Source organism: Amphiura filiformis, chromosome 20 (assembly GCF_039555335.1).
Source record: "Amphiura filiformis chromosome 20, Afil_fr2py, whole genome shotgun sequence".
Taxonomy (NCBI): Eukaryota; Metazoa; Echinodermata; class Ophiuroidea; order Amphilepidida; family Amphiuridae; genus Amphiura; species Amphiura filiformis.
The window spans coordinates 34,230,814-34,245,245 of NC_092647.1; the positions used below are offsets into that span (position 1 = coordinate 34,230,814).

Here is a 14,432-nt window from a genome sequence, read left to right on the forward strand (position 1 = left end):
TAGCTGGGATTTTTCCAGGGGGCAAGCCTGTATGGGGAGGGGGCCCAAACTAGGGTGGCGGGGGCCCAAATAGACAATTTTGCCAGGCTTATTGATATTAATCGTATGGTATTGCATATCGTATGGATTCCAATATCTCTCTTTCCCTCCTCTCCCTCTATCCCCCTCTCTCTCTCCCTCCTTTTTCCTTGCACTAGGGGCGGGGGCCCAAATAGGCAATTTTGCCAGGGGTGATCGTCCTGCCTGCCCCTCCTCCCCCCGCAGCTAAGCCACTGCATGATGTATGTTAAAAACGCAAATATCACCCTAATGTGGCAGTGACATCAATGCGCATTTCATTGGGCACTGCTTCAAGTAGCTACGAACGGTCAAAGCCCTGGCGTATGCACGTTTCATGCACATGCTTAAAGATGCAGCATAGGATATATTGTTGATCCATTGATTATCCTTTTCTGGTGCATTGTGGGATAGAAAAGGGGGAAAATTTGCGATCAATTTGCCCCCTTTTCTATCCCACAATGCACCAGAAAAAGATAATCAATGGATCAGCAATATAGTCTATAGATGCATGCGTGAAACAGATGTCCCAACGTGCTGACATCACTGCCAAATCAGGGTGAAAAATATTATAACCAAACAACACCTGGTGAAATATGTATTATGTCCATAAATATTGTGATCATCACTGCTTTTCTTTATATTGGTTTGATTTCTTTTCATTAGATCATCTTCACAATATCTCACGGCAGAACCCGTTGAATGCTCATGAAATCCTGCTGAATCTTACATGGTTTCTAGGGATTTAGACACCAATGTTGGAGGATTCAACCAGTGGCATAGAGTGATTCATCCAAGAAAGGGGCACCGGGACTGATTGGGTGGGCACTGTGTCTGTTAGAGGGGGCACCAGGCTTTTTTCCATGAAAACTGTCAAATTTTCACTCCGGTGCTCCTATGATGCTACGCCACTGGGCTCAATGGAAGACTCAAGTAGACCGACTCAATTCTGGACTCGGACTACATTGGACTATTAAAGACATGGGTCAGACTCAGAGGCACTCAGAATTTGCTCAGAACTCTGCATTTAATCACAGATAGCAAATAAACTGGTCCTATTGTATTATAATATATATAGACTGCAACTTTTCTGCAGTACAAAGAAGTTTATGCCATTGTTATTGTTGCTTGGACAACGAGGCACTTGACAAGTTATAAGGGACGGTTTACAGTTATCTGGTATTCATCACTATGCATGAATGGGTTATTCCAGCTGAAATCCATACACCCCCTATGGAAGACATAACCTTAATCTCCCACACAGGGAGTGGGTATTTCAAATGGGGTTACCTGAAGTCCAAAATCTACACCCATTGTGTGGGAGATTATGGTTGTCCCGGGGCATATGGATTTCACCTGGAATAACCCAATGATATCAACCAATGTATTTACCTGCATGAACATCTTGGCTTCAGATGGCAGCTGTCTTTGGATGTCTGGTGCACTGAAGATGCTCTCTAAATACAACCAATTGCGTTGACATGTTAGCCACTCATCCTGTATAGCATCAACAAAACAAGAATAATTTAAGTAAGTTAAGTATAAGTTTGTATAAAAACAATTATGTTAGATTTTTGAACAAATTATGATGTCGTGTTGCTTGTAATGATACGATAATGTTAGTTTTCACAATCAGAAAGATCCCCTTTCATTTTGAGCAACAAAAAAGAGGTAAAATATGAAGGAAAACAATAGCTGTATTATTTCAAAACTTAAGTTGTGGTTCAGTGCTGTTTTCACCTCTGGAATCAGAATCTCAAGCTCTTATACAAAATCTTGGGTTTTGTCACAATCACAGCATATTCTATTATAGGCATTATGTTCACATGGTATTACTTGTGCAATGCCAATTATGTTACCTCATCATGATGAAGGCCACCATTTAAACCAGAGATGGGCAACCTATGGCCCTTGGGCTGCATGCAGCCAATGGACAGCGCAGAAATTAAAAATGTTTGTAATACTATTTTCTGTAGTGAGGTTTTTAAGCAAAACTATGTATTAGCTTAATATTGCACCTAAATTGTGTAAAATCATAATTTTTGATGTGCTACGTGCCCACTTTAATTTATCACAGGGTGTGTCTTCATCAGATGCTATCGTCTGTACTTGAAGTATTTGATACCCGCGCAATTTGATAAAGAATATATTGGGTGAAACACATTGCACATTCCTGGTTTAAACCAATCTAAAAAATATAAAAAAGCGCAGTGATTTATAGTGCGCTACGCACAGGCACAACGCCTAGATGTTGATCCACAAGCCTCAGCACACTAAGAATATGAAGATTCTATGCACCACCTGCACATCAGTATTATGGGATAACATGGTCACTTGCTTACCACACAGTATTGTAGCAAAACCTGCAATCAAGGAAATTAATGTTTGCACACTCTGGCATACTAAATGTAAATTGCCACCCCTCTCCCCCAGTTCAATGTTGATGAAAGCGCTTTTTTCCATTGGGCTCTCCAGTCTCCCCAACATTGGTTGAGGAAATGGGAAATGGAAGGGGAAAGGGGAAGGTTTGTACTTCTCATCAAACATTGTTATACTAATTTCACTTAACTCTCAGAACGGCAATGAAGAGTTCCAACATATTGTCAGAGTGTGTCAACTATTTATTTCCTTGATTGTGGCTGGCGCCCCCATTATATATTTTTGTATGTAAACATGCAAAGCCAGACCCTAGAAAGGATATGTTGTTGAAATTTATAGGGTCTAAGTTTTGATATTATTATGTCCATATGTCGAAAACTGTTTTAAAATTTAACTCACACCAAAAAAAATGTAAATAGATTAACAATTTGCACATTTGCCATATTCTCTCTTATCAAAGGCCCAGAGGTGTATCATTTTCGAAAGGGGTCATTTGTTAGAAATGAATTTAGACAAAAAAATGTTAGCTTAAACTGGTGAAATATAGGCCACTTCCTTTTAAGTTTTATTTTTATTAAAAACTACTTCCGGATCTGCCACTTCGGAAATCATGACGCCCAACAAATGCTAGTTTTAAGCTTACCTACATGCTATGGCATGGCAATTGATACATTTCGGTCACTTTTACTGAAAAAAATATGTGGGGCGTTTATTTAGAGGGCTGTTTATCAGCGAGAAATAAATTGTAATTATAAGTGTAGTTAGTTCACAAACTTTTACCTTTAAATTCAAAGTTATACATGTATAGGCATGAATACATGCATAATACCTTTGATTTTCTTATTGTACATACAGGTTACATGTTACAAGTGTATATAGCATTATGTAGGGCACATATAGCATATAGAAGCTTAATTGCATGATGCACTCAAGAAGTATATATTGTATCATTATTATATAGGCTTGCACACATATTTTGTACTTGTAAACAATAATACTGTTCTATCATGTATGCCTAGATGCATCAGTGTAGTTTACTTGTGTTCCCATGCATACAATTATAAGTATAGTGTTGTTGTTGTTATGCCCATGGGCGCAAGCATAAGTTGATCTTGTCCAATATCTGTGGCTCAGTGTTCTAGAAATCATACTTCCCGATTAATTTCATGTCGAAAACCACCAGATATTTATAAAATCAATAATAATTTGTTCTGAGTAATAAGATGCAAACTCAATCATTACATGGGGTGATCACGCATAACAGCATAAGTGATCATAAACTTCAAACCAATCATAGTTCAGGGATATGCCCATTTTTAACCAATCACAGAACTAGGATCATATGGTGTGAACGATGCCAAGTGATTGCTGACATCACCTGTTGCTATTTTTGTCATCCCCTGTGATCGGGCCTCAATTTTGTTAAAGTGAAATGTTAATTTCTGAATAACTATTCTTGCCAAAGTGTAGTTATTTCAAAATTTTATTCTTACTGACCATCACACAAAAATATAACTGCAAATTTAGAATCAAATTCAGACAGAGCCGTAGCCAGGGGGTGCGGAGGTGCAACGCACCACCCCAAATTTGCTAAAGTATACAAAAAGTCCCCAAATTTGCAAGCGTAGCGAGCAAAGAAATAAGATTTTTTGGTCAAAAAAGGTCCAAATTTTAGAAAGTTCACTTGTCACAAAATTGGCCCCCCAGAAAAAAGTTAACTTTTTCAAAAACAGCACCCCCCCAAAAAAAAATCCTGGCTACTGGCCTGAATTCAGAATTGACTTAACTTTATGTCAAATTTTTTGTAATCAATTTCAGTATTCTTGTATTAAAAATGGCAATAAGTCCATTTCATTCAACACTGTTCAAAGAGCGTTGATAGCAACTTGCCATTAGTAGGTATAGTACTTGTCACAGGAAGCATGTATTTACATTTTATATCGTAATTAACTAATGGATTAATTGAGAGAATTTAACAAATAAATTTAACATCTATGCACAATAGTACTTGGTTTCAAACACAATTTTTAAAACATGTTTTTTTTTTTTCAAAATACCATTTTTTGGACACAGGCGGATCTGGTTTTTAAAGGCCCTTGAAACACCAATTACCTCAATAGCAGAACTGTTATAATGAGAACTCAACAAAATAACTGTCTAATTTAAACCCGGGGGGGGGGGGGTACTCAAGTTTGGTTTTGGTAGGGATGTGCCGCTGAGATTTTGGAAGTGGTCCCATAAATATACCAATTTTTCAAGAAATTTTGACCCATTGATATACCAAAAGTCAAAATTTTCAGCCGAATTTAACCAAAATTGTCTTAGTTTTTACAAATTTTCCCAAAATTTTGTGAAAATTTTGAAAATTTTGGCTAGATTGGCTGTTTTCTGAAAAAATTGAGAACATTTTGAAAAAAGGACCCATTCATATACCAAAATAGGCTTTGAAAAAGGGGTCATTGATATACCAGAAGGCCGAAAATGTTACCCATGTTTGCAGCACGTCCCCCGTATGGTCATTTGTACTGAGTACCCCGAATTTAAATCAATCAAATTGCATACTCTGCAAGTAACTGGGGGAAAACAATTTATTCTATTCATAAACAATCAGGTCAATTTTGTTTGCAATTCCATATTACTTGACCTATAGTGCTTCGTTTACTTCACTTTCCAGTTATAATTTGATTTTCTCAAATCACTTGCGACTATAATTGATATGACTAAAGATAATGCAGCAGGTTTAATGCATCTTTGTTTACATATTTTTACATCTTGATGAATAAATGGACAAAGCATATTTGGAATGCAGCTAAGAGCATTTTATGTGTTGTTTCCTGTGGAGTTCTTTATTTTGAACGTTGAAGTTATCTGTGTATTCATTTAAACCAAAGGATAACTGCAGGTAAGTTATGAATTTTTACGGGTACATTTTTGGTTCAAAAATTTGTCACACAAGTGATGGGTGGGTGGGTCGGTGTATACATGTATATGTGAGAGGGGGTGCGTATGAGTGAGGGTGGATGGGTGTGCTTGTGGGTGTTTGTGTAGAGTGACGAGAGTCAAGGAGTCAGTGAATGAGTGTGTATACAGTAAAGGTAGGTAGGTGAGTAGGTAGGTAGTGAGTTGGTTATTAAGTTAGCGATTTCTACAGATATGGCGATATCTTTTCCTACAAGTTTTCTCTTTTCTTTCTTCTCTCTCTCTCCTCTTTCTCTCCCTGATAATTACTTCACCTTCACCTCAAAGATTCTGCTGTTCAGTTGTCTAATGAAAAGAGACTTAGACAATATTTAGCTTGTTTTCGTTGTTGAAAGGGATTCAATCATGTTTCACCGTTGTTCATCACCGATTAATCGATGATGATCAACAGTGAAACATGATTGAATCCCTTGTATCCTTTATTAGAAAACTAGTGGGACAACCGCGCTTCGCGCGGGTCCCCGCTAGATGAGTGAATGGGAGCGTTCACTAAAACAGGAGGAATAACTGAACAGGTAGAATTATTGAAAAGGTAAATTTTATTTATCTGAACGTGACCCTCCATAGGCCTACATTTCCATTTTAGCTTCTTTCTTTCTTTTTAGTTTCTTCTACATGTGCCAATTTTGTTCCATTTAAAAATAATTGCTGCTAAGCTTGCGATTTTCCGTTTCCATGTTTTTTTACCTTAGCCAAATAGCGTTTGGCTAAGGTCCTTTTTCTGTCAGATTCTTTCTTCTGTCAATCGTATAATGAGCCATCGTGACCATATGCCTTTGTCAATTTTGACCATGACATTATAATGGTGCCATTAGGATTATAACTCAATTTTTCCCAGTAGACAATAACTCATTTCAAACATAGAGCAAAATCTGATGATCCTTGCTTTCAAATAAACTTACCAATCACTTTTCATTCATTTTTGTGCATGTATTATACATGTGTTTATCCAGGTATTGCTGAGTAAGCAATCATCATGGAAAGTTCATCCAACGACGCTACAAATGACACCTCTGCAGAAGATGGCACTGTGGATATCGTTCGCATCACATTGGTAGCCAGTGTGATAGGTCTCATAGCTATGGTGGCAGTCATAGGCAACATATTTGTCATGGTTGCCTTCTATCAGGACACGAAAATCCAAAGCAATGTTTCCAACTTGTTCATTTTGAACATGAGTATAGCAGATTGCATTGTGGGATTGATATCATTACCCATAAACACCTGCAACGTGTTGCTTGGTTACTGGCCGTTTGGCAAACTCTTCTGTCAGATTTGGCTAAGCTTAGACTATAGTATCTCGCTGGTTTCCATACACATGATAACGCTGATAAGTTTAGATCGATATTGGTTGGTGACGAAGAAGCTTAAATATAAGGAGTTTCAAACTCGGCGACAAGTAAAGGTGATGATATCAGCTTCTTGGGTGATAGTGCTAGCTTTCTATTTCACCACTGCATTCATCTGGGAGCCATTAGTTGCTGGTCAGTCTGTTATTGACTACTCCAATGAATGTGACTTGGAGGCATTATACAATGCTACCTTTAGCATTTCAATGTTGTTTGAGGAGTTCATCATTCCTCTGTTGATGATCATTACATTTAATGCGATCGTATACTATAACATCAGTACTCACTCACATGGTCTAGTTCAAGCTAAAACTCCACATCCATTCAAACAAGGCAAACCCAGAAACATTCAATCTCAAGAGGCAAGGTCCATCTCAAGTAATTCAACAGCAGTTGAGGCATCATCATCTGCCTCAACATCCAATCTTACTCAAACCACAAACAAGGATGAATCTCAGAAGAGCAAGGAGTTCCAACGCCATCGTAAAGCAGTCGTAACATTAGCTGTCATAGTTGGTGTATTTCTAGTCTGTTTGACACCTTACTATGTGGTGTCCATTTTGTACGCATTTTGCGAGGAATGTGTCCTGGATATATCTTGGCAGATAGTCAATTACATCCTTTGGTGCAATTCTGCCCTCAACCCATTCCTTTATGCGCTTACCATCGCTCGTTTCCGTCAACACTTTTGCAAAATCTTTGGACTTACTGGTGCTGCAAGTAAAAGTTTCACTAGTGGTGCTGAGTCAACAACAGGAACTCACTAGCTTTGCTATTGACTCAAATTGATAGTAAAAACTTGTCGGCTGCTACATGTGCATCCTTTTGATATGGATGTACACAATTGGGAAGAACTGAGAGCTGTTACAATTTAAACCAAAATTTCAGGACTTCGTACCATTTTGTTTTTGGCAAAGACCAGAGTCGTACTTGAAAATAACAAGAAATCTAAGAATAATAAATAACAAGGGCCTCCCTCACTGATTTGAAAAAAAATCTGGCCAAGAAACACATTATTGTTTTACTTGGCCTTATTGCTCAACAATAAGTGAAACCAAAAAAACTTCCCTTATATGACAAGCACATGACAGCCCAGTTTCCTGTTTTTATGACCAGAACGTGTTATTCTCTCAAAAAAATTCTTTGAACGTATTAAATAGGTTATCCTGTTAGTGATATTGTGGTAGATAATTTAAAAGATCAGTGTACCCATGAACTCTTCTCAGAAATCAAATAGACTATTATAATCCTAGCTAGCCTACCGGGACAATCTTTTATAATTTTTTATTTTATGCCATGCTTTGTATAATCTGCAGCATTCACTTTAATTTATTCACTGAACCATCAAAACTACTTTTGAATGTGTGACACCTAAATCAGGACTAGCTTAAATTTAATTAAATTAAATATGCTCCTTTTTATTAAATTACTCACTAAACGGAACAAAATTGTCAAACACAAATTGAAGCATAAAATGAAACTTTTTTTGGCCGAAAATTTTTATAAATGGCTGTATTTTGCAATGAAGATGATAAAAAGTAGCAACAAAAACCCCTTCACTTGATGCATAACTAATCAGTCTATGTTCCAAACTTTAAAACAAGAGAATTGATCAATCCGTTTTTTGGATTATACCAAAATGTCTTAGGGGGGACTTACTTTTTTGGAACCGTTATTTACTACTCTGTCAAAAAGAAATGCGTGCTCCACGAGAAAAAAAATTCAATTTTCTTGCTAATTTTGGTCTTGATCGAAATGAGTTTTTCGAATAAAACGAATAAATTGTAATCAGTCTATGTATGTGAACTTTGATGTATTTTAGCCAGTTATGTAAATAGATAAAAAATAAATAATTAATAGGTTACAGTTAAACAGTTCCTTGTTTGCCCTCACTTATTAAAGTCAGTTGACAGCCTTCACCCCACTATCACCCCACACCCTGCATGTAAGCGCCTCCAAACGAGGAAGTACAAAGTAAAAAAAGCACTGTACTATCCAATCAAGGACACACATTCCTGCAGTGAATCGACATACCATGGACATACACACCATGAGATGGTACTATCTAAAGGGGGACACCCTGATATACATGCTCTAAACAGTATTTTTACATGTGTTACCATAAATATGGCCTCATTTGTCAGCAAACACCTACTATCACCCTCACTTTACCCATCAAAATTGAGAGTTTTGCATTTGGGGAAAACATTATTTTCATGAAAAAACCAGCAAAAGTTTAAAATCAGGATGTTTCCTTTAAGATGCTATAAACAAAACATTTGTAGGCTCATTCCCATGGTGGTGTACCAGTGTACCACCTAAACAGTACTCAACTATTATTATCATACACCTTATTACTTCTGCTATAGTTTGTTCAGCTTATAATTGACGGGAAAAAATTTAGACTCATGATATTGTGTATCGTTATAAAATAATGTGTATGCAGTAGAGTGCAGTACTTACACTAGATGCGCATTGTGTAATGAAAAATTGTTCACTTTTCTGAGCTTTCGACAAAACGACAAACACAACATGACGAAAGACAATTTGGGTCTTGAGCTTTAAAAAGGTTTGTGCACGTAGAACTTGTACATGTTAATGACACAACGCACTACTTGCATAACACAAACAATTCAGAAGTTTAGTGGGATAATCAAAGGTACACAATTTGCCCTCCAGGAGGAGCAAGCAAACATGATGGATTCTGTACTCTTTGGGTCAACTTTCTTTGTGGACTACTCACAGCTGGACACGTAAGAACAACAAAACATCCTTGTTTGACGGCAGTAATAAACGCACACATACACCCACACCCACCCACCCCACACAAAAGCTCATGAAGAATAAAACTTACCAAAGTCTCATTAAAGAGTCCTAGGTTCCTGACCCACTCTTCAACCCTAGGAGCTATGGGACCGACGTGACGCGAGCTGGCAATAGTAGATACGTTAACTTGACTGTCATCCAATAACACCTGGATCTCATCAGTACCGCCCAGGATGAACACATCTTTGGAATCACGGTGTGGTAGCACCACAAATTCTGTTGTTTTCCATGCATCTTCAACCTAGATGAATAATTCAAGAAAGGAAGTGTAAATATGTGATGGTTGTGCTTGTTAATATTTTGGTCCAGTGTCCTGCTTGAGCCCCGCACATCTGCATATGTAAAAATCCATTCATACTATGCCGCAATTGTTTTGCAGTGCCGCACTGCATCGTACTGCATTGCGGTATCGTAATAAAGTTAAATATATTTATTTAACTTGGAAATGTGACGAGTTGTGTTGAGTTGCGGCAAAAAGTAATGGATATAACGGCAACGCACCGCACCCCAAAGCAATTGCAGCGTAGTATGAACGGACCTTAAGGGATGGCCTACCAGAGTTTATTGCTCCATACTTGGGTGTCTAATTGGTCAGGCAAGTGCACTGTAACAATGCAGACTAACCTTTGAACTTACCTACCCACTTACCATAATATGTTTCCTACTCATCCTGTTTACACTACTCCAGGGATGTACCAAATGTGTACCAAATGTATACCAAATTTAATAGACTTTTAAAAAGGATGAATTAGCTGCAATGAATACCACTAAAATACCTACTCCCCATTCCAGCAAAATACAGCATTAAGTTTTTGGGATTAAAAAATATTATCAAGGTCTGCCAAATAAAATGTAGCTCAATCCTAATCATTCATTTAGTACTGGAAATAAAAGAAAAAGTTCATTATTTTACTAATTTCTTGAAAAAAGAGCCAAAAACATGCATTTTTGGAATGATTATAGTTTATTATCAAACTAATTTAGTGTACTTGCTTAGAATGCAATCTTACAAAGTGTATCGTGTTTTAATTTATTATACTGTATTATTTTTATTCATTTTCTATTATTGTTGTTGCTATGCAAGATATAAAAGCATATTGCGAATAAACTACTTTGAATTGAATTGAATTGAATTGAATTGAATTGAATTGAATTGAAACAGGATAATATTTTCTAATCCCCAAAAATTAGTGCTGTATTTTTCTAGAATAGGGAGTAGATACTTTTAGACATGATTCCAGGTTTATATTATAATACACTCAAGGATATGCATATACCATCACTGAGATCTACCACAAAGTACATACATGTATGGATACCTAAATACCATTATGTACCTCATCGCTAGGATATATACCACATGTGACCGTACACCACGAATGAGCCGTAAATGTCCTCAATTGTATTCTGAGTTACAGTGTAAAATGGGCATGAAGGTACGTCATTCATGAGATACACTGAAAGCACCAAATTGAAATGCTTATCGAATATGACCCTCATGCCCATTTTACACTGTAACTCAGAATACAATTGAGGACATTTACGGCTCATTCGTGGTGTACGGTCACATATTATATGTACACTTAAATACCACTAGGCAACGCTCTGCAGGGTCTATTGTTCTATTGTTTCCAATTAGAGCGCTGACATATTGGAAAATGTTGCCAATCAATATTCATGAGAGTGTACATTCAACGTCCAGTTTGCGAAATTGGGTGAGTTGTGTTTGGTAGGTGTGAAATACATATGACTGGGCGTTTTAATTACGTAACGAATAAAGGCATTGACATCGTCGAATGGCTGCCCAGTGCTGTAATGTGTTTAGTTATTATATAGGCCTAATAATTATTATTAAATGTATTCATCATTCCTTTCTTTTTCCTTCTCTGTACTTATTCTTTCCTAGGCCTACATTTTATCACTCCCTCGCTCTCATTGTCCCCTCTCACCCTCCCTCTCTCATTCCCATCATTTTCCTTATATTTCTATTTATCTATACTTGTCTTTATTATCCCTTCCTCCAGCCCTCTCTCATTCTCCATATCCCCTCCTCCCCTCTTCCTCCCTCCCCCTCCCAAGACTTCTCACAGAGGTGAATCTGTCCCTCCCCAACCCCCTCCCCTCTTTGGGTACGCCACTATTTCTATACCAATCTCCTTCTTAAAATAAAATTAAATGGAAAGTTCTTAAGAACAACCTTTATAGGCCTATACTTATACTTACAAGTATACGTATAGCGATTACCATTATAGTGTAATATAGATATATGGACTGGAAATGGCAGCCTTCATACATTCTAATGTGTAATCGATCACCAAGAGCATTCAATTTATTTAAATGAAACACCTATCGTCAGGTGGGTGGTAAAGATGATTGCATCGACAGCTACAGTCTTCAGACCCACACAAGCACACATTTGGGATACATCAGTACAATGGTACCACTTTACACATGACTGCCCTTACACATGACTGTAGTGTGGTCACTTATTGATACTCGCCTGTTGTGTAGAGCGTTAATATGATGCCGGATCAGTGACCAATTTAATGGCGGAACCCCTTTGTTTGAAACAATGGTACCACTTTTATGAATAGCCTGTCGCAACTTCTAATCGGCATCAAGCAACAAAAGATTATATAATCTATTGCGACTCTATTTCTATTTAAAAGCTCTTTGCCACTAGGTGCCTGGAAATGGTTTCAACAGAAATAATATACTGCTCTATATCTAGCTACTGTTTAGAATTAAATGTCCAGGGTATACACCATCATATACCTGGACACTTGCCAAGGAAGTTAGTATTCAGATATTTGAGAGCTTCCGATTTCTTACGCCTTGGTGATTACGCTGTCTAACTATTCAGATCACGTCACATGAGAGTGATTTTGAATAGGTGAACAGGTGTAACCACCAATGTGTAAGAAATTGCAACCTCTTAATTAACTACACCTGCACACTCAAAACAGAAAGGTAATATCCATAATCCATCATTTTTATGCACAGGTTTTTGTCTTAACATTAAAAGGTGAGTCACATCACATACAAAATGTAAATTTCGGATTTATATAGTGTCTTTTTCCAGATCTTGAAGGATTCACTTCACCTTTTAACCTATTCTCATCTCAGCTGGTTCTGAGTTTTTTTTTTATCTTGGTATTGGTTATATATTATTTGATATAGTTGAAATTTATCTGTGCAATTAATCTTTGTAGTTTTGGTGTTTTTAATATATTGTAAAGCACATTGAGATTTTGAATGTAATGGGCTATATAAGAAATAAATATTATTGTTTTATATTAAATTACTTAGATTGGTCAAATTGACTACTGCTTGAAACTTTGATATGAATCAAAGAATATGATAGTTGTGCCGGTATCCACAACAATAAAATATTGGACCTATCTATAGTAAGAACAAATATTCCTGTCATTTATTCTCAATTCTTAGGCAGTTAAATATTTCTTTTAAAAAAACAATTTTACTTATCAAAAATAAGTTACCATCATTAAAACTCCCTTTATTCTAAAATGAATGAAGCTTCACGTTTTCAGTTGTGTGTACTGAGATCGCGTGCGAGTATTACCCACCAGGCCTACGTCTACAACATGCCACAAGCATATTCGATATTATCAATACTCATCATGTATGATGATGTAGGGTTGTCTACAGCCTGATAGACGACATGTGAATTCATGCAATTGTCAAATCAGATTTTGAATCTACAAACTAGACCACACCCACTGAATAAGAATGTACCATAAGAACAAATACCTAATGACAATTTTATGAACTAATTCTTCCCTTCTGATCTATTTCTATGAAAATTGTTCCCAACAATCACTGATAGTGCTTTAAATGTTCTTTAAGGAGATATTCGACTGCAACAACTCCGAAATAAATACCTTTTTAAGCAGAGTTTCCAGAGCAGCTTCACTAGACGCTTGCCCAGACACCTCCTCAATTTCCTCTGTGTGTGCAAAAGCATCCAGGCTGGTCAGAAGACCCAATGTCATCGGTTCTTCCTTGGTGAAATTGTACTCCAAGATATTCTCTATGGCATCCCAATGCCGCTGCTTTAGGGATGGGTTGCGCATGTTGGTGATCACTGGAAGCTGTGGAAGAGATAGGCATGAAGGAGGTGGTGAGTAAACACAAAAACGTCTCATTTCCATGAGTCCCAACGAGCAGCAGCAGAAAAATTGCATATAATAGGCCTATATGTGACCATCCACCACAAACTTGCTGTAATGTCGGCATTTTTTCTTTCAGAGATATTGGACAAGCAAAGTCTCCTCAAAATAAGCTTTACAATAGAATGAAAGTTCATCTGTGTTGGTTGTAAACATAATTTAGTGGTTTAAACCTTTGATCACAAAGGTCTGCTGATGAAAGTTAAAGTGTCGACTGATAATTCCAGATACGCACATTTTTGTGTTGTAATCAAAGGTTTAAACCACTAAATTTAGCTTTACAATGAAAACATTACATAAGCATGGTGCATGCTGGGAATGAAAAGGGCTCAAAAGCTATCCAATTCATCACGTGTGACAGCGAATTTGAGACCTTTTCATTCCCAGTATGCATCATTTTTGCCTATCAATCATTATCAGCAATAACCTTTTGTCCCAGTTGCTTGCTTGCAAGGTAGTAAAATATCAGAAAAAGAATTGGGAAATCTTTTGTTTTCTATTGTATTATGAGAGGTTCAATGGAACAAAACAAGTTCTGCTCACATTACATCTCATTCTTGGCAGATGGTCACATATTTGAATTTCATAAAGTAGGCACAAACAAAAGAATCATTTTGCAGCCTAAAACCTCACATGATATTCAAATTGATAT

General features: G+C 37.0%; 1 protein-coding gene across 1 annotated transcript in view; it reads right to left on the reverse strand.

Annotated features, from left to right (window-relative positions):
- LOC140142688 (dynein axonemal heavy chain 6-like) overlaps positions 1-14,432 on the reverse strand; it is a 115,595-nt gene that overhangs the window by 70,463 nt on the left and 30,700 nt on the right. The window contains 3 exon segments of the mRNA XM_072164689.1: positions 1,450-1,554; positions 9,619-9,831; positions 13,493-13,702. Of these exon segments, the coding sequence (XP_072020790.1) occupies positions 1,450-1,554; positions 9,619-9,831; positions 13,493-13,702 (528 nt within the window).